Source organism: Myxocyprinus asiaticus, chromosome 3 (assembly GCF_019703515.2).
Source record: "Myxocyprinus asiaticus isolate MX2 ecotype Aquarium Trade chromosome 3, UBuf_Myxa_2, whole genome shotgun sequence".
NCBI classification, from domain to species: Eukaryota; Metazoa; Chordata; class Actinopteri; order Cypriniformes; family Catostomidae; genus Myxocyprinus; species Myxocyprinus asiaticus.
Window position 1 is genome coordinate 17,342,915 of NC_059346.1, and position 22,086 is coordinate 17,365,000.

The 22,086-nt window shown below is 40.3% G+C and overlaps 1 protein-coding gene across 2 annotated transcripts; it reads left to right on the top strand.

Moving 5' to 3' along the window:
• The first annotated feature begins 1,272 nt into the window (after positions 1-1,272).
• vma21 (vacuolar ATPase assembly factor VMA21) lies at positions 1,273-4,126 on the top strand. 2 transcript variants are annotated; one of them, XM_051678247.1, is made up of 4 exons: positions 1,273-1,444; positions 1,820-1,929; positions 2,821-2,989; positions 3,104-4,126. In XM_051678247.1, the coding sequence occupies exons 1-3, from the start codon at positions 1,383-1,385 to the stop codon at positions 2,961-2,963; spliced, it is 315 nt and encodes a 104-aa protein (XP_051534207.1). In that variant the 5' UTR covers positions 1,273-1,382; the 3' UTR covers positions 2,964-2,989; positions 3,104-4,126. The 2 variants fall into 2 exon arrangements, with proteins under 2 accessions (XP_051534207.1, XP_051534199.1); XM_051678239.1 differs by having other exon boundaries at positions 2,821-4,126.
• The last annotated feature ends 17,960 nt before the right edge of the window (positions 4,127-22,086 follow it).

Genomic DNA, 22,086 nt, shown 5'->3' on the forward strand with positions numbered 1-22,086 from the left:
CATGGCAAAAGAATTTTGCCGCGTTGTGAATGTCCGTTTGCAGACTTAATTGAATGTTGGTGAGATAAAAAAATAAATAAAAAAATACAGCATTCCGCAAAAAATGGCAAGTACGTCTTTCAACCGAGTTTGTCCTTGCGGGAGGAGCACAACAACATCCAGCGCATGTATTCCGATTCACAAACAAGTGATATATGAACCGATTCTCTTTAGTGGATCAAAACAGACAGAGCAACCAGTGTAATCCGATAAACAAATGACTCGTATGAACCGATTCTTTTTAGTGAATCAAATGAGAAAGTGCATCCAGTGTGGTCGAAAATGACTCTTATTAACTGGTTCTTTTAATAAATGGTTTAAAAAGACTCACAAACTGACTGACTAATTTTCCTTATGCCAAGCTGTATACATCTTTGCAACAAGATGTTTTTTGTAATATTATATATATAGATAGATAGATAGATAGATAGATAGATATAAAAGCATTAGCCTAAAACATCACATTTCTCAGCAATAATCAGAGTATTGGCAAGTAGCATGTAAACTGGATTGAAGAGGTTTGCCCAAATCATGTATATATCTTAATCTAATTATTCCCTATACTCAGATTATTGCAATAATCATAGTACTGGTGTACATGTAAACGAAGCCACTACTGTCTCTCTGTACTGAAACTACACACACTCTCACACGCCTGTAACTCACTCCTCTTCCTGTCCTTGAGTGAGATTTACTGCTTCTCCAGAAACTTACAGTGCCGGAAAAGGGCAGCTGTCGTTTTCACCAAGCGACTGTAGGAATTAACCTGATACCATTCCAGGGGTAGAACGGATGACCACAGTGCTCTGAATTAAATAGGCATCATTAAATCAATATATAATTAAATCAATAATTAAATGTACTGATTTTTTGTTTTTGTTGTAATATGCCATGTTTTAATGAATAGTCGAGTCCTAATGTATGTTGGCCAATGTAATCCAAATCCCTTTATTGTCACTCAGCCATACACACAAGTGCAACAGTGGGTGAATGTCTTGGGTGCAGTTCCAAGCAACATAGCAGTCTGATTTACACATAACACAGTATTAATGAATTATAAGAAAACGTAATAATTAATAATAAATAACTTCATTAATTCTGAATTACTTTTTATGAAATAATAAAAAAAATAAATAAATAAATGCATTTCCACAGATCCTTTTTGGCAATAGATTCGAATTCAGACCACGAGCGCCCCCCAGCTCAGATGCGCAAAGAAATGCTTTCAACACGATCACGTGACAAAGACCCGGAAGCGTAGCTAATTCAAAATGTCGCAGCAGGGAATTACGTGCTGGTGATTTTCTTGCTTTTTTCTTCTGTCAATAAACAAAAAACATAAAATGCAAACTCACGACAAGATATCTGTGAGTTCCGTGGCAGGAACTGCGCCTGATTTCCGAGGGTAAGGCATTTTATATGATGTACATATTCAGCTATTCAGAGTCTGCACGTGACCCCCATACATACAAAACTAACAGATCAGAATGAAAAGGTAAACCTCGAATATTCACATATATGATGCTTGCACTGGTAATTTGCATTAACACTTTGCATTAACTCATAGTGAGCGTGCGCTCTCGGGTCTCGATGAATCTGCAGGATATATAGATTCGTTTTTCCACTGAGAATAATTTAGTCAACGATATTACTGTGTCACTGTTTTTCTGCTTTAGACGGAAGATGTTAAATTTATCATTTAAAAAATATATTTCGACTGGTTTAATGTGTCTGTCTATCTCTTCCTTTTTCTCTATCTCTTCCTCTTGTATTCCTTTAGCAATGACGGTTCTCTTGTGTCTGTGCTGAAGACACTGCTGTTTTTCACTATACTGATGATAACTCTACCCATCGGACTGTATTTTGCATCAAAGTCTTTTCTCTTTGAAGGTATTTTGTTCTAAAGGCTGAAAAGCAAACTGTGGAAAAATAGCAATAATAATTATATTATTATTAATTTATATTATTAGGCCTACATGTATATTATATAGTATATGAAATAGTCTAAAAATATATTATCTTATTATTAATAATATTTAACTGAGGGAAAAATATGTAATCTTTAGATTTTTGCCCTTAATATTGATCTTTTGTATATCTGAATATATTGTATATATAATATATATTGTTTATATTATTTGATATAACATAAATACAGTCTAATATATTTAAGGAATCTCCTGGGTTAAATGCAAGTTAAGCTAAATTGTGGCAAAATGTAGATATCACAAAAAATAATTTAAACTCTTGCCTCATTATTTTAAAATAATTAATAATAATAAAAATAGTGGTTACAGTAAGTCACTTACAATGGATGTGAATGGGGCCAGTCCATAAACATTAAAATGAAGACTGTTTCAAAACTATAGCTACAAGACTTAAACATGTGCTAACATGATTTTAGTGTGATAAAACCAGGGATTTAACAGCCTTACAGCATAAACCAGATTACAGGATTTGCTGACATTACGTCATGACAACAACTAAATTGTAATATTGGCTATAATGTTTCACAGACATCTTCTGGCTTTACTTATGAAACAGTGTGTATTTGAATGTTTATGGACTGGCCCATTCACTACAGTAAGTGCCTTACTGTAACTGTAACGTTTTCTCTTTTCTCTTCTTTTTTTAAAAAGTAAATTAGGGGAAATATTTTTAGTGATAATCCATAATATGCCACAAATACTGTCAATTGAGCTCATATAGATTCCTTTAACACTCCTTTAAGTTGTTCATTTGTTTCAGTAATCCATAATGTCTCTTCTCTTCTCTCCACAGCCTCTCTAGGTTACTCCAGCAATGACAGCTATTTTTATGCTGCCATCGTTGCTGTGCTTGCAGTGCATGTGGTTCTGGCACTCTTTGTTTACGTTGCATGGAATGAGGGGTCACACCAATGGAGAGAGGGGAAACAGGATTAATCAAAACTGGATGCAACAGAGAGAAAGTGAGAGGGAAATGCACACATGCCACTTTCTCATACACATTCCTAAACATGAATACAATAATGGAGTGAAAGCCTGTGTGTGTGTGGCATTTACTTTTCTCCTTAATGTCTCAGTATATCAAAGAGAAGATGCCAAAATTGCCTCTTCATCTCATGGACTGGTTGTCACCTTTGTGGAGGTCGTGTCAGAAGACGTTAGTTGTTAATGTGTTTTTGTGCAGGGTTAATACAGGACAGAAGAAAGCCAAAGTTAAAACAAGCTCATGTTCTTATGAAAGTTCATTGTTCCTGCAGTGTTACTATCTGACCCATTTCAGCATAGTCAATTGTTGAATCCAACTCTGGAATTAAAATCTGTTGATTTTCATGTAACACAGTGAAACGGATGCTTCTGATCTGTGATATGAACTTCAAAAGAACTAAGCTGAAGCTAATTTCAGTCTGTTGCACTGTAATCTTTGGCTCCCTGTATGATTTTAGTGTCTTCCTATGTTATTTTAAATACATTAAATCTAGTGTTTTGTGATTGTGTTTTTCCAGATTGATTTCATGTTATTTATTAATTAACATTGTTCAGTAGAACCCATAGAACCATTCTTGCTGGAAATACACACTCCCAAGCCCAAAGAGTAAATGCCTGAGTAAATTTCCTTTTTCTTTCTTTTTTTTTTCTGTAATTATGGATCAATGTATCCAGTAGATAAATTCTTCACCTGCCCTCCAAACACACTATTCTTTGTGCCCCTCATTAGGTTCTCCCTTTGACATGAACATTAAACAGAACTTACTGGGTATGTTTGACTTAACACAAGTTTGTTTGTTTTTTCTTGCAAGAGCAAAGTCAAACGGGATTAGGTTTTTCATGATTTTGAATGGCAAATCAAGTCATTTTCGCCTAAGTTATGAAAAAATCATAATTATAAAACAACTCAACATCATATGGTTCTCTAGGGGTTTTCAAACTGGGGTCCGGGGGTGCTAGGGGGTCTGCAAAACATTTTAGAGGGGAAAAAAAAGTGTAAAAATGTTGACATTATTTGACATTATTAATATTCTGAAATTATTTGATAAATCATGATTATTTTATTGTATTCACAGCCATAGTAAGAAATACAAATAAATCAGCATATCATTTCATATATATATATATATATATATATCTTATTTGTAAGAAATAATGGTTGTAGTCACTCTTTGTAATGTTGCTTTGAAACCATATTTATTGTTTTATTGTATACTTTTACAAATGTATTTATATAGCGTGTTTCACAATAAATATAAATATTAAAAATATTAAAATATAGTTTTAAATGGAATTGAAATGTTTCACTTCAGGGGCTTTTACATCTAAAATTACTTCAGCCTAAGAAAGATACTCTGTCAGTTTAATAAGAAGTAAATCATTTCCAGATAATATTTTAATCATTTATTTTAGCTTTAGTTCAATGGCAATATAATAGCCAGTTATTTAATTTTGCAAACAAAAAGTCTTTAGAATACCATGTACTATTTTTCTCACACAAGGGGTCCCTTGCAAGGGGATCATCAAATTTGGGGGTCCATGGCATCAAAAAGTTTGAAAACCCCTGCTCTATGGTACAGCCTACTCATTCAGTAGGGGACAGGGCCCACCCATAAAAAATCTTGTCCAGTGCCTGAGAAGGGTATAACTGCAGGCGTAGCTCCAAAAAGGGGCATGAGCTCCAAATCGCCATTAAAGATAGAGGGAGTCCCTAACCTAACCCTTTCCCTAACCTTTTTTTTTCTCCCCGATTTGGAATGCCCAATTCCCAATGTGCTCTAAGTCCTCGTGGTGGCGTAGTGACTCACCTCAGTCCGGGTGGCGGAGGACGAATCTCAGTTGCCTCCGCGTCTGAGACCGTAAATCCGCACATCTTGTCACGTGGCTTGTTGAGCACGTTACTGTGGAGACATAGCGCATGTGGAGGCTCACGCTATTCTCCGCGGCATCCACACACAACTCACCATGTGCCCCACCGAGAGCGAGAACCACATTATAGCGACCACGAGGAGGTTAACCCAACGTGACTCTATCCACCCTAGCAACGAGGCCAGTTGGTCAACCAGGCTTGAAACAACCACACCGTCTTTTTCCAGAGCAGCCTGTATTTCTCCTGAGGTTACCTGTGGGTTTTTCTTTGTATCCTGAACAGTTCTTCTGGCAGTTGTGGCTGAAATCTTTCTTGGTCTACCTGACCTTGGCTTGGTATCAAGAGATCCCCGAATGTTCCACTTCTTAATAAGTGATTGAACAGTGCTGACTGGCATTTTCAAGGCTTTGGATATCTTCTTATATCCTTTTCCATCTTTATTAAGTTCCATTACCTTGTTTCACAGGTCTTTTGACAGTTCTGCTCCCCATGGCTCAGTATCTAGCCTGCTCAGTGCATCCACGTGAGAGCTAACAAACTCATTGACTATTTATACACAGACACTAATTGCAATTTAAAAAGCCACAGGTGTGGGAAATTAACCTTTAATTGCCATTTAAACCTGTGTGTGTCACCTTGAGTGTCTGTAACAAGGCCAAATATTCAAGGGTATGTAAACTTTTGATCAGGGTCATTTGGGTGATTTCTGTTATCATTATGATTTAAAAAGGAGCCAAACAACTATGTGATAATAAATGGATATCACCACGTCATTCCTTTAAATGACCTTAATAAAGTTAATTTTGACATTTTATACTCAGCTGGACTGTGTAAACAAAAAACTGAAACTGAACATATATATATACAGGTGCATCTCAATAAATTAGAATGTCGTGGAAAAGTTCATTTATTTCAGTAATTCAACTCAAATTGTGAAACTCGTGTATTAAATAAATTCAATGCACACAGACTGAAGTAGTTTAAGTCTTTGGTTCTTTTAATTGTGATGATTTTGGCTCACATTTAACAAAAACCCACCAATTCACTATCTCAACAAATTAGAATATGGTGACATGCCAATCAGCTAATCAACTCAAAACACCTGCAAAGGTTTCCTGAGCCTTCAAAATGGTCTCTCAGTTTGGTTCACTAGGCTACACAATCATGGGGAAGACTGCTGATCTGACAGTTGTCCAGAAGACAATCACTGACACCCTTCACAAGGAGGGTAAGCCACAAACATTCATTGCCAAAGAAGCTGGCTGTTCACAGAGTGCTGTAACCAAGCATGTTAACAGAAAGTTGAGTGGATGGAAAAAGTGTGGAAGAAAAAGATGCACAACCAACCGAGAGAACCGCAGCCTTATGAGGATTGTCAAGCAAAATCGATTCAAAAATTTGGGTGAACTTCACAAGGAATGGACTGAGGCTGGGGTCAAGGCATCAAGAGCCACCACACACAGACGTGTCAAGGAATTTGGCTACAGTTGTCATATTCCTCTTGTTAAGCCACTCCTGAACCACAGACAACATCAGAGGCGTCTTACCTGGGCTAAGGAGAAGAAGAACTGTGATCCAAAGTCCTCTTTTCAGATGAGAGCAAGTTTTGTATTTCATTTGGAAACCAAGGTCCTAGAGTCTGGAGGAAGGGTGGAGAAGCTCATAGCCCAATTTGCTTGAAGTCCAGTGTTAAGTTTCCACAGTCTGTGATGATTTGGGGTGCAATGTCATCTGCTGGTGTTGGTCCATTGTGTTTTTTGAAAACCAAAGTCCCTGCACCCGTTTGCCAAGAAATTTTGGAGCACTTCATGCTTCCTTCTGCTGACCAGCTTTTTAAAGATGCTGATTTCATTTTCCAGCAGGATTTGGCACCTGCCCACACTGCCAAAAGCACCAAAAGTTGGTTAAATGACTATGGTGTTGGTGTACTTGACTGGCCAGCAAACTCACCAGACTTGAACCCCATAGAGAATCTATGGGGTATTGTCAAGAGGAAAATGAGAAACAAGAGACCAAAAAATGCAGATGAGCTGAAGGCCACTGTCAAAGAAACCTGGGCTTCCATACCACCTCAGCAGTGCCACAAACTGATCACCTCCATGCCACGCCGAATTGAGGCAGTAATTAAAGCAAAAGGAGCCCCTACCAAGTATTGAGTACATATACAGTAAATGAACATACTTTCCAGAAGGCCAACAATTCACTAAAAATGTTTTTTTTATTGGTCTTATGATGTATTCTAATTTGTTGAGATAGTGAATTGGTGGGTTTTTGTTAAATGTGAGCCAAAATCATCACAATTAAAAGAACCAAAGACTTAAACTACTTCAGTCTGTGTGCATTGAATTTATTTAATACACGAGTTTCACAATTTGAGTTGAATTACTGAAATAAATGAACTTTTCCACGACATTCTAATTTATTGAGATGCACCTGTATATATATATATATATATACAGTTGTGCTCAAAAGTTTGCATACCCTGGCAGAAATTGTGAAATTGTGGCACTGATTTTGAAAATATGATTGATCATGCAAAAAAAAACTCTTTTATTTAAGGATAGTGATCATATGAAGCCGTTTATTATCACATAGTTGTTTGGCTACTTTTTAAATAATAATGGTAACAGAAATCACCCAAATGTCCCTGATCAAAAGTTTACATACCCTTAAACAATTAGTGTCTGTGTATAAATAGTTAATGAGTTTGTTAGCTCTCACGTGGATGCACTGAGCAGGCTAGATACTGAGCCGTGGGGAGCAGAAAAGAACTGTCAAAAGACCTGCGTAACAAGGTAATGGAACTTTATAAAGATGGAAAAGGATATAAAAAGATATCCAAAGCCTTGAAAATGCCAGTCAGTACTGTTCAATCACTTATTAAGAAGTGGAAAATTCGGGGATCTCTTGATACCAAGCCAAGGTCAGGTAGACCAAGAAAGATTTCAGCCACAACTGCCAGAAGAATTGTTCGGGATACAAAACAAAAAAAAACCCACAGGTAACCTCAGTAGTGATACAGGCTGCTCTGGAAAAAGACGGTGTGGTTGTTTCAAGGAGCACAATACGACGATACTTGAACAAAAATGAGCTGCATGGTCGAGTTGCCAGAAAGAAGCCAATACCACAACAAAGCCCGGTTACAATATGCCCGCCAACACCTTGACATGCCTCACAGCTTCTGGCACACTGTAATTTGGAGTGACGAGACCAAAATAGAGCTTTATGGTCACAACCATAAACGCTATGTTTGGAGAGGGGTCAACAAGTATTGTGCTCCTTGAAACATCCACACCATCTTTTTCTAGAGCAGCCTGTATTTCTCCTGACATTACCTGTGGGTTTTTCTTTGTATCCCGAACAGTTCTTCTGGCAGTTGTGGCTGAAATCTTTCTTGATCTACCTGACCTTGGCTTGGTATCAAGAGATCCCTGAATTTTCCGAAATGATTAATCATGTTTCAATGTATTACTATAACGGCATCTTAATGCCATTAATCAAAGCACATTATTGATGCTCATGATAACTTGCGTGTGCGTTTTAAATAAACCCTCACGCGCATTATTGACATATATTACCAGTATACGGCACTCGTGTCGAGCGATGTCTGCAAACCATCACTGTTGTCATTGACTGCAAAAAGAAAATGTTCCCAGAAAGGAGAAACGCAAGGGGCTTCTCTATCAGTGTTTGTTTTCTCCACTTGCCATTTTCAACTACACACAACGCTTGCAGAACAGTGATGTCATCAAGTTGACCCACGTGAAACACAGGTGGAGCGTATCCATTTACAGATCCATTCAGGTGCATTAGCGGAGGTTGTAACTGTGCCTGTCTGTTTGACGCTTTGTTTTCTTGACCAAAACTTGTGCTCCAAATTCGTCATTAAACGTGAGATGAACCAGCCGCGGTGCCAATGCTTCCCGAACCGTGGGTGGTGAACCGTATGGTTCATTTTTTTACCGAGAACTATTACACCCCTAATATACAAACTGATCAGCCACAACATTAAAATCACCTGCCTAATATTGTGTAGGTCCCACCTCGTACTACCAAAACAGAGCCAACCCGCTTCTCAGAATAGCATTCTGAGATGCTTTTCTTCTCACCACAATTGTACCATCATATAGAGTGGTTATCTGAGTTACCATAGACTTTGTCAATTCAAACTAGTCTGGCCATTTTCTGTTGACTTCTCTCATCAACAACAAGGCATTTCTGTCCACAGAACTGCTGCTCACTGGATGTTTTTTGTTTTTGGCACCATTCTGAGTAAATTCTAGAGAATGTTGTTCATGAAAATCCCAGGAGATCAGCAGTAAATAACAGAAATACTCAAACCAGCCCGTCTGGCACCAACAATCATGCTACTGTCGAAATCCCTGAGATCACATTTCTTTCCCCATTCTGTTGGTTGATGTGAACATTAACTGAAGCTTCTGACCCGTGTCTGCATGATTTCATGCACTGCCCCTCTGCCACACGATTGGCTGATTAGATAATAGCATGAATAAGTAGGTGTACAGGTGTTCCTAATAAAGTGCTCAGTGAGTGTACTGTATATCAACAATACACTCAAAGGAATAATTTTGCTTGACATTACATAGGACACAAATCCTGTCCTGTCTTTCACAGTGAGTTCTGCAAATGTGAAATGGGAGTCACTTATTGCCACTGGTTTCTAGCATAAATTAAACAGAAATATAATAATTAATCAAAATTAGCCTGCTGTCAGCATTGGCTTTAGATTCAGAGAAAAGCTAACCAGTGACTTTGACTTCAGTAGTGACAAAGCAACAACACTGAGCAGTTATTAAGAGAATGTTGTTAATTATGTTTCAATTCTGATTCTGATTTTTTACAAAGTAATAATTGCACAATTCAATTTGATAGAATTTTGTTATGAAATTAAAATGCATAAATATTAAAAATAAGCTAATATACAGTGCATCCGGAAGTATTCACAGCGCTTCACTTTTTCCATATTTTGTTATGATACAGCCTTATTCCAAAATGGATTAAATTCATTATTTTCCTCAAAATTCTACAAACAATACCCCATAATGACAACGTGAAAGAAGTTTGTTTGAAATCTTTGCAATGTACATAAGTATTCACAGCCTTTGCTCAATACTTTGTTGAAGCACCTTTGGCACCAATTACAACCTCAAGTCTTTTTTGAGTATGATGCTACAAGCTTGGCACACCTATTTTTGGGCAGTTTCTCCCATTCTTCTTTGCAGGACCTCTCAATCTCCATCAGGTTGGATGGGGAACATCGGTGCACAGCCATTTTCAGATCTCTCCAGAGATGTTCAATCGGCTTCAAGTCTGTGCTCTGGCTGGGTCACTCAAGGACATTCACAGAGTTGTCCCGTAGCCACTCCTTTGTTATCTTGGCTGTGTGCTTTGGGTCGTTGTCCTGTTGGAAGATGAACCTTCGCCCCAGTCTGAGGTCCAGAGCACTCTGGAGCAGGTTTTCATCAAGGATGTCTCTGTTCATTGCTGAATTCATCTTTCCCTCGATCCTGACTAGTCTCCCAGTTCCTGTCACTGAAAAACATCCCCACAGCATGATGCTGCAACCACCATGCTTCACTGTAGGGATGGTATTGGCCAGGTGATGAGCGGTGCAAACTTTTGAGCACAACTGTGTATATATATATATATATATATATATGTTCAGTTTCAGTTTTTTGTTTACACAGTCCAGCTGAGTATAAAATGTCAAAATTAATTAACTTTATTAAGGTCATTTAAAGGAATGACGAGGTGATATCCATTTATTATCACATAGTTGTTTGACTCCTTTTTAAATCATAATGATAACAGAAATCCGGATCTACAAACAATTCCTTGGACTTCATGGCTTGGTTTGTGCTCTGACATGCACTGTTAACTGTGGGACCTTATATAGACAGGTGTGTGCCTTTCCAAATCATGTCCAATCAACTGAATTTACCACAGGTGGGCTCCAATCAAGATGTAGAAACATCTCAAGGATGATCAGTGGAAACAGGATGCACCTGAGCTCAATTTTGAGTGTCATGGCAAAGACTGTGAATACTTATGTACATGTGATTTTTTTCATTTTTTATTTTTAATAAATTTGCAAAGATTTCAAACAAACTTCTTTCACATTGTCATTATGGGGTATTGTTTGTAGAATTTTGAGAAAAATAATGAATTTAATCCATTTTGGAATAAAGCTGTAACATAACAAAATGTGGAAAAAGTGAAGCGCTGTGAATACTTTCCGGATGCACTGTATGCGCCAGATCCATTTCTGGTGTTTGCTGCTATAAAGCTTTATTTTTGTTTCATCTGACCATAGCACCCAGTCCCATTTGAAGTTCCAGTTGTGTCTGGCAAACTGAAGATGTTTGAGTTTGTTGTTGGATTTTTCTTAAAACCCACCCAAACAACTTGTTGTGATGTAGGTGACGTCTGAGTTTTGGAGACTTTCTGACCCCAAGACCCAACTAATTTCTGCAATTCTCCAGCTGTGATCCTTGAATAATTTTTGGCCACTTGAACCATCCTCCTCACTGTTTGTGGAGACAATATACAGTGCATCCGGAAAGTATTCACAGCGCTTCACTTTTTCCACATTTTGTTATGTTACAGCCTTATTCCAAAATGGATTAAATTCATTATTTTCCTCAAAATGCTACAAACAATACCCCATAATGACAATGTGAAAGAAGTTTGTTTGAAATCTTTGTAAATTTATTAGAAATAAAAAATGAAAAAAATCACATGTACATAAGTATTCACAGCCTTTGCTCAATGCTACTTTCCAGATGCACTGTAGACACACGTCCTCTTCCAGGCCGATTCTTAACATCTCCATTTGATTGGAACTTCTTAATTAATGCCCTAATGGTGGAAATGGGTATTTTCAATGCTTTAGCTATTTTCTTATAGCTACTTCCCATTTTGTGAAGCTCAACAACCTTTTGCAGCACATCATAACGTTATTCTTTGGTCTTACACATTGTGATGATTGACGCAAGCTGTGTTTCGTTTCGAAGGCTGCGTGCTAGCTAGGACGCGTCCTTTGAAGGCTGCAGTATACCAAGCGTCCTCTAAACAAGCCTCGTTTAAATTTGATGGCCTTCGTAGGACAAATGGAAACAGAACTTACCATGGTTGCTATGACAGTACGCCACTCTTTAACAAACACGAGTGCTTGAGTGAAAAGGGAAAAAAGTCCCTTTGGAAGATGGATGTAGAGAAATTTCTCTTTGGATGTAGAGAGAAAAGAAAACAGATTTTACAAGTGTACTTTTAGTCTACAATACTTTATTTTAATTATATATTACTATAATTATACATATTACTGTATATACTCTGGACCCATCTACTGAGGTACTTCAACTTGGGAATTAACATTACCTGCATTTGAACATCATATTTTTGGGCAAATTGGCTTCATTATTTTCAGACAAATGATTTTTATTTCTGTTGAAGCAAAGAATTGTGTGTAATGAGTGCCCATGAAGGATACACTTCATGCATCCTCCGAATTCCCGTGAAAGAAGGTCGCATTTGAAGGCTGCATTCGGAGTAGCCTACTCGCTTTTCTGAAACGAGACAAACGCGACCTCCGGAGGACGCAGCCTTTGAAACGAGACACAGCTTAAGGGAATTTGGCTTGTGTGTTACCTCATATTTAAACCCCACATTATGAATGAGAATATACTTCAGATATATTTTACTCAAAAAATTTCAAGGGGTGCCAGTTATTGAGGCAAATGTGTTTTGGAGAAAAATATTTAATTATGAGATATATTGAATGTATGATGGTAAGAATAGGGTGGATAGATTTTTACAGTGTTGTTTATCATCAGTGCAGGCTTTTAGTGAAAGGGTACTTTTATTTACTAGCTGCTAAAACAGACTGCACCAGAAAATAAGGGACTAGGAAACATAGAGGTATAAAGAGAGAGTAGGGTAAATGGGGGTCAAGCAAAGTAGAGAACGATCCATGCGGAAATACTGACAGCATGTCTGGGTTGAAGAAAGAGTGGAAAAGTAGAACTGCAAGAATTTTCTTTTTTACCCATCCAGTGCTGTAATTTGCTTCTGCCACTGCAAACCACATACTCTCCATTCCAACCCCTATGCAGTGCTACACCAGCCCAACTGAGTAACTCTACACTGCAGAACTCTTGACAGCAAAGAACTCTACACTAAAGAACTGCAGACATCAGATCTATGCTGAGGCTTGATTTATAATTTTAATGTGTCACTTACTGTATATTTATACTTATTTTTATTTTTAATGAGTCACTTACTGTATATTGATTATATTAAACTGTATCTCAGCCGACTAAGAATAACTGTGACATTCAGTCATTAATACAATTTTTAGGTTCATTGAGGGTGGGGTGGCATTTTTATTCAATCTCATGGCAGGTAATTGTAAGATTGTTGGTTGAATTCCCACAGCTGTCAACACTGTGCCTTTTAGTAGCAGTGCAGTCAAACTATGCTTATAATCACCGACTTTAAATCAATAGTTGTATATTTTAGTATCGTATTTAATTTGATCACATCATTCGCAATGCTTCATGGGATTGTAGTTTGTGCCCTCATGAAAGACTTTAAGTACACAGGGTAACACTTTACAATAAGGTTCCATTTGTTAACCTTAGTTAACATTAGTTAACATGAAGTAACAATGAACAAAACTTTTATTGCATTCATTAATCTTATTTGATGTTAATTTCAACAAATACTAATACATTTTTAAAATCAAAAGTTGTATTAGGTAACATTAGTTAATGCACTATGAACTACCATGTACTGACAATGAACTATTTTATTTTTAATAACTAACATTAACAAAGATTAATAAATGCTGTAATAAACATACAGTATATTGCTAATTGTTCATGATACCTAATGAATTAATTAATGGTAACAAATGGAACCTTTTTGTAAAGTGTTACTGTACACAGTCTTGTTGTACCATCATCTTTTTTCTGGTTTTCAAATACTTTTTGCTTCAAATCAAAGTTTGTAATGTTGTGGATTCACCTCAGAACTAGTTGGTTTGGTTCATGGCTTAAAACTCATTTATAAAGGATTTTATGAAATCCCTATAGAAAAATGTATTGTAAAAATATTTCCAGAACCAGGACGGCTGAAAAGGAGGGCAGGCACTGTTGCACTCTATACAAAGAAACCAAGTTTCGAAGCTGTATGGCTTGCAGTGTTGTGAAAACCTGGAGTAAATAGTAAATTCTAAATGTTTTTATTTATTATTAGTTGTTATAACACAGCAGCCTGGAATACTCGATTCTGATTGGTCAATGGCGCCATCTAGCGGTGTGTTATTGTTCTGTAACAACCTCAGCTCCGCATATCAGACCGCTCATCGGGGGTCTGCAAGCCGTCTCTCCTGCTTCACCTTGCACTCTGCAATCACTTATATATTAATAAGCTAATAAAATAATTTAAACTAAAATCAATGTTTCATGTGCATTTATTTATTTATTTAATTGGCAAGTAGTATTGTAATAAGATGTTCAGTGCGATTCATGCCATTAAGAAAACACAGCTTCACAATGAATAAGACATCATACATGTTGTGGCAGTCAACTAATAATACCAATTTAAATTTTAAAAACACGTCCATGCATGAAAGCCAGAACCAAGGAGTTCTAATACCAAGAAAAAGTTCTCTTTTAATATTTGCTTTTAAAATTTAGCTTGCAATAAATTTTGTTTCATCAGGGTACACGGTTACTTTTCAAAACTTGATTCGTCACTGAATGCTCAAGCAGCCTAATTTACACTTAGAAAACTCCTGATGTTGCTATAACAATGCAAAAAGCACTTACCAGTTTGCTTGAAGTGAAAATCAGTCCTCCTTTCCTGTTTAATTAATCAGTCGCACGATCATGCAGAACATCTCAGGTTTTTAAATCCATAAAGATCTCTTTCTCAATGGCAATACCAGCAGTGATGACGTTTGGCTCAAATTACATAACTTAAAGGATGATTGCATCACTCTAGGCCAGCTAGAAGGCCTGGACTGGGAAATATCCTAAAGACCACACCCATAAGAACAAATAAATCAGTCTGATTGGCTGATGATTCTGACAATCTGACTTTAGATTCCTATTCACTTACACTGTTGAGGGATTCTGTGGAAATTCTGAAGGCCTGACGGGGTGGAGCTCAGACTCACGTGCTGCTTCGGCTAAGGAGCATGGCTTCGGACATGCGATTTGTCACACTTTGCTTGTAAGCATCGAGGAATAAATTCTGATTGGATAAATTAATTTGTTTTTTGCTATTCGTTTGTAGATTAATTAGGAGTGGAAAGCGATTGCAAATACATAGGCAAAAAGGTCAATGAGAATGAAAGGATGAAAAAATATTTATTAATTAGGCATGTTACGCCAGCAGAGAACTTCTCATTCTGAGAAGTTCGTTTTTTCATTCACAGAATTATAGGGCAAGGTTAATGAAAAGTGCAATAATTGAAAATAATAGGCAATAATTAGGCAATAATACATCGGCCTAATAATGTTGTATTTTTTATTTGTATTATTATTATTTATTTATTTATTTTTTGGATAATTTATACATTTGATTTAATTTAATGTTTTGTTTTTGTTCTAGTAGGTTTTTTTTTTGTGTGTGTGTGTTTTTTTTTTTTGGTAATTGTAGAAGAGAAACCCAGCTCTGCCCTCTGAGTGACCCAGGTCTTGCCCATGCCCTGATCACACAGGAGATCAGCCAATGGGGATTCAGCATCCGGTGCAAGAGCTCTATGTATGGAATAGGTGGGACTGAGCAGAGTTTTGGGATAGCCCCTCTTACTGATAATGCACCAATCACACGAAAGGACAACCAATCAAAACACAGCACTGGCCCAAGGATGCAGTGATGTAAACATTCGGGACTTGTTTATTCTCATTTAGTCAGAGTCGTGCAGAAAGTCTGCACCTGCCTCCACCCAGCGTCCATGCAGAGCAGTTCAGAGGCCTGCTCACCTTGATGATTATGTGGTCAACTACGGTGGCAAATCCCCCATGCAGACTGTCAGACCCAAAGAAAGGGTAATGGTGACTTCTAGCCCCATCACTTCTCTCCCACCAGCTGGAACAGTTAGTTCATCAAATGACCTTTTGCTGAAGATTGTGGAGATAACAAGGCAGCAAAGCGAGAGACAGAGCTTTTGGAGAGAGTCCTGCTACACAGCACTCCACGAGCATCACCCCAGTCGTCATGAGTGTCATCACTGCATCAGACAGCTCAGACCAGGATCCTGCAATCAGTGGAGAGGGAACAGCCGAAAGATGATGCTAGCCCAAGTGATGTCAGCTCAGACATTCCTCCCTGGCTGCAGTCTGCAAGACCCCAACCACCATTTGTTGAAGAATTGTCTGAAGAGCTGAGGAAAACCCAAATCATGGGCCCTCATTTCCAGTCACCACCCCCTGTGGTGCCCCAAGGCAGATAATCCACCGGTATGTCTCGCCATGTGGCACACTGGTGTCAGAGCCCTGGATGAAGCCAGTGCCACCTATCCCTGAACCAAAAATGAGCCGACCCACACAGTTTCCTTGCTACCAAGAGCCAACATCAGATGCAACTCCAGCCCATAGCCAGTCTTTTTCAGAGACTGGGCCAATGCCACAGTTCTCACAACCAGTTATAAGCTCCCAGCTTAATGCTGATGCGGTGCCCTATTTTCCCCCTAACATCCCACCATACTGGCTTCCTACAGTAGAGGGCCCCACTTTCCCAGACTTCATCAAAGAGGAGAGAGCCCAGTATGTGGAACTGCGAATGGCTCTGGGTAACCTGCTCCACCCCTATCTACCAGAACATTATAAATACTCCATCCTTCTCAAACATGTGAAAGTGCTGAATGCCCACAGACTGGTATTAGCACATGCTGAGTCAGTCATGCCTTACACCCATGCCTTACAAGCCCTTGACAGAAGGTATGGTCGACTCTATCAGTTTATGCTAATGGCAGTAGAGACTCTGGAGAACTTACCTCCAATCCGTGCTGGAGATGAACGAGCATTTGATGATTTCTCCCTTAAAGTGCAAGCCATAGTCAGCATGCTCAAAGCCCTGAAGGAGGACGGGGTTGAGGAGCTGCACAGTGGGTGTAATGTAAAGCTCCTCCTGAACAGACTGCCACGTTCACAACAAACCCAATTCAGGAGGCATTACCTCAAGGGCAACCCCGACAAGGTGAAGTTTTCCCTCATTGAGTTTGCAGATTGGTTGCAGCTGGAAGCCAACTGCATGGAGTTTGACCCACCTGATGGGGCTAGAGCTGCAAAGAGGGATCAAAGGGCATCAATTAAGGGACAGGGCAAACAGACCACCATACTGCATGGAGCAGAGCAGGAGAAGCCAAACCCAGTGTGGCCCGAACCAAAGCACCAACCAAGTACAAAGCCATCTGCCCATACTGCAGTGCTGAACACAACCTCAGCCAGTGCACTGCATTTGCAGCACTAACTAAAGACCAAGTAACTGGATGGATTAAAGACAATAAACAGTGCTGGAGGTGCGCATGGCCCCATGTGGCAAAGGATTGTGACCTCAAGAAACCCTGTCATCTTTGCCAAGGTAAACACCTTTCTGCATTCCACAACATCAATCAGCGGGAATGTGAGGTCACCAATGAAAGCAGCACCCTTTACAACTCAACCACAGAGACTCTTTACCTAGACCAACCTCGCTGCGGTGGCAAAGTGTTCCTGAAGGTTGTAATAGTCACCCTCCATCACCAACAGAGGGCTTTGGAAACCTTTGCAATACTTGACGATGGCTTAGAGCACACCATTCTGCTTGCCACATCTGCACAACACCTCAGCTTAAGGGGCAGCCCAGAGCAGCTGAAGTTACGAACTGTGCATCAAGATATTAGAACACTGCATGGTACCTACGTGACCTTTAGCTTATCCACCCCAAGTAACCCTCAGGAAAGGTTCACAATTCAGAGAGCCTTTACAGCAGGCCAACTTGGACTAGCAGAGTACACCTACCCTGTGTGCACCCTCCAAGATAAATACAGGCACCTCAGAGGGATACCCATACCCACTCTGTTTAAAGCACACCCTCTGCTCCTAATTGGTTCAGACCATACTGAGCTCATCACCCCAATTGAGCCAGTGAGACTGGGTCCACCTGGAGGTCCAGCAGCTGTCAGGACCTGTCTTGGGTGGACCTTGCAAGGCCCATCCAAGCACCTGCAGGAATAACTCCCAGTTTCACAGTGTCTGTTCACTTCCTGCTGCTCTCCATCAGCTGAACTGTGTCGCTAAGTCGAGAAGCTATGGCAGATGGACATCCTGCCTTACCATAGTGAAAAGGTGGTGATAAGGTCACAACAAAACCAAGAAGTGTTGAATATGCTGGAGACACAGACTGTATGGGTAAAAGTAGATGGAGTTGCTCGATATTCCACCCCCCTTTTGTGAATCATCCTGTTTTACATGCTCCAAAGGAGGCTGTGATGTGCCATCTCTGCAGCATTGAATGCAGACTAGCAAAGAGCCCACTGTTAGCTAGCAAATACCAAGAAGAGATCCAGAATCTGAAGGAAGCTGGCTATGCCATTAAGATATCACCTCAGGAAGCAGCCTTGTCTGAGGAATCATGGTATCTGCCTCACCATATCGTAACTCACAATGGAAAACACAGAGTGGTATTCAATTGCTCATACACCTACAATGGGGTGAATCTCAATAAACTGTTGTTATCTGGACCTACATTGGGGCCTTCCCTCCTGGGAGTGTTAATCCATTTCAGAGAACACCAAGTGGCCATAAGTGGAGACATTAAGGGGATGTTTCACCAGGTCTGCCTCCTCCCCAAAGACAGACCCCTTCTAAGGTTTTTGTGGTCGGACCTAAAGACTGAGCAACTACCTGATGTGTATGAGTGGCAAGTCCTTCCATTTGGCACAACCTGTAGCCCATGTTGTGCGACCTTTGCCGTGCAAAGACACATCTTCACCCACTGTCAGAAGGGTGACAAAACACGGCTGTTTTTATGTTGACAACTGTTTACAGAGCACTGACGAACTAAGGTCCCTGCTAGCATCAGGTGGATTTGAAATCCGTCAGTGGGTGAGCAATGAAGCTTCAGTTGTTAGCCATCTCCCTAAAGAGGTCAGGTCAGAGGGCACCAGGTTGTGGATCACCCACAATCAGGCAGACCCCCAAGAAATGACCCTTGGACTAAGCTGGAACTGTGTACCTGACACCCTTCATTACTGCCATCATCCACTAGCCTACCAGGAGGTAACAGTGAGAAATATATACCAGGTCTTTGCCAGTCAGTATGACCCCTTAGGCTTCATACTCCCATTGACCACCAGAGCTAAAACCTTGGTGAGACAATTGTGGGTAAAGGAACGAGAGTGGGATGATCCACTTCTCCCCTCTGAACTGCTCAAAGCTTGGAATATCTGGGAAGCCAAACTGGAGCATCTACCTCTGATCACCATACCTCAGTGCTATGTGTCTGCTACACTAGATGTGCCAGGAGTACAATGAAAACTCCACATCTTCTGCGAAGCATCCGAAGCAGCCTATGGGTCAGTGGCATACCTCTGTACTGAGCACCAAGGAGGGGTGTAGCTGGCATTCATCATCGCCAGATCCAGAGTGTCTCCCAAAAGGTAACAATCAGTGCCTAAGCTGGAACTCTGTGCTGCACTCACTGGAGCAGAGCTAGCCAAGCTACTCCATAGCAAAATCTCATTAGAGATTAGGAACACATTCCTATGGAGTGACTCAACAACAGTACTCACCTGGCTGAAATCAGAGTCTTGCAGATTCAAAGTGTTTGTGGGAGCAAGAGTAGCTGAGATCCAAGAACTTACTGAGGGTCACTGTTGGCGCTATGTGGATTTGGCAAACAATGCAGCAGATGACATCACACGTGGCAAGACTTTGCTTGAATTATCACAGCCCAACAGATGGAGAAAGGGGCCTCACTTCCTCTAACTACCAACTGAGTCATGGCCAGAAATCTCTGCCACTGGACTCTTGAATGACCCCAATGAACTCATTGTGTCATTGTTATGGATACTGGATCATCAGTGCCAGTATTCAACTTTTGAAGAACTCTTAGAGGCAACTTGCAGGTCCCAGCATGGGGCGGCAGGGGGCACAGGTGACCCAGGTGCACCAGAGTATCAGCAAGCAGAAACTAGCTTATTAAGGCAAGCCCAGTTGGACAGTTTTCCCAAGGAGTATCAGGCCATCATAATTTTCAAACGCATGACCACCCGCTGTGTCCATCTGGTGAGTAATATGCATTTACATTTACATTTATGCATTTGGCAGACACTTTTATCCAAAGTGACTTACAGTGCACTTATTACAGGGACAATTTGCCTGGAGCAACCTGGAGTTAAGTGCCTTGCTCAAGGACACAATGGTGGTGGCTGTGGGGATTGAACCAGCAACCTTCTGATTACCAGTTATGTGCTTGAGCCCACTACACCATCACCACACCGCACATGGATGCAGACACCTTCCTGTTGGCCCTTAGGCGTATGATTGCTCGAAAAGGAATTCCCTTTGAAATTATGGCTGATAAGGGCACCAATTTCCATGGGGAGATAGAGAGTTGCGTGAAACCTTTAATGCCATGAATCCAGATCTCCAAAACCAACTAGCCAAACAGAAAATACAGTTCCATTATAACCCCCCAAATGCTCCACATTTCAGAGGTATGTGGGAGTGCAAAATCCGCTCAGAAAAGGCTGCCCTTTATACCACAGTAGGGTCCCAGGTACTCACAGAGGAAGTCCTCAGAACACTTCTCATAGAGGTTGAGTCCATACTCAATGCGAAACTTCTGGGGTATGTCTCCTCTGATGTGGCAGATCCAGATCCGGTGACTCCAAACTACCTGTTGATGGGGCGGCCAGATGCATCTCTACCGCAAGTAGTATATCCAGAGTCAGAGATGCTTAGTCGGAGGAGATGGCGCCACTCACAGGTACTGGCAGATCAGTTTTGGACCAGCTTCATTAAGAATTACCTGCCCACCTTACAGTCATGGCAAAAGTGGACAACTGACCCCAGTAACCTCACAACTGGGACCACTGTAATGACAGAAATATACTGGATCACTGCTGCACAACAATAAAGGATGCATATCGCTCTGTTCCTAGAGCAGCTTTGGGACTATCTGATCACTGTCTGGTTCATCTTCTTCCAACCTACAGACAGAAATTAAAATCTGCTAAGCCTGTAGTAAGGACTGTAAAGAGGTGGACAAACAAAGCAGAGCTGGAACTACAAGTCTGCTTTGACTGCACTGATTGGAGTGTTTTTGAGGCTGCAGCCACAGACCTGGACGAGCTCACAGATACTGTTACATCATATATCAGTTTCTGTGAGGATATGTGCATTCCTACTAGGACTTATTTAACATTTAACAACGACAAACCATGGTTTACAGTGGAACTCAGGCAGCTTCGTCAGGCCAAAGAGGATGCTTACAGAGTTGGGGATAAAGTCTTGTACAATCAGGCCAGGAACACACTGAATAAGGGAATCAGAGTGGCTAAAAGAAGATGCTCTGAGAAGCTGAAAAACAGGTTTTCAGCTAATGGCCCTGCATCAGTGTGGAGTGGCATGAAACAACTTACGAATTACAGGACTCCTACCCCCAACCCTGTGGTGGACCAACAACTGGCTGACGACCTGAATGTGTTCTACTGTAGATTTGAAAGGCCCAATCTCACACCCCACACCCACTCTGAGCTTCACTTCACACAAACACCAACACCACCTGCAACCCCCCTCCTCCCCCTCCTGCTACTCAACCTGCATTTAAGATCTGTGAAGATGATGTGAGCCGCGTCTTTCAAAAACAAAGGATAAGGAAAGCACAGGGACCAGATGGCATTTCACCTGCATGTCTTAGATCCTGTGCTAACCAGCTGGCCCCCATCTTCACACAGATCTTCAATAGATCACTGGAGCAGTGTGAAATCCCATGCTGCTTCAAACATTCCACTATCATCCCCATCCCAAAGAAACCAAAAATCACAGGACTTAATGATTACAGACCTGTCGCCCTGATGTCTGTGGTCATGAAGTCATTTGAGAGACTGGTGTTGGCCCACCTGAAGGACATCACTGGACCCTTTCTAGATCCCCTTCAATTTGCTTATCAAGCAAACAGGTCTGTGGA

Excerpts from the sequence above, each read along its gene's own strand:
- vma21 (XM_051678239.1), top strand. The coding sequence starts at position 1,383 with ATGCAAACTCACGACAAGATATCTGTGAGTTCCGTGGCAGGAACTGCG. Across the intron at positions 1,445-1,819 it reads ACTGCGCCTGATTTCCGAGG|CAATGACGGTTCTCTTGTGT; the intron begins GTAAGGCATTTT and ends GTATTCCTTTAG. Across the intron at positions 1,930-2,820 it reads AAAGTCTTTTCTCTTTGAAG|CCTCTCTAGGTTACTCCAGC; the intron begins GTATTTTGTTCT and ends TTCTCTCCACAG.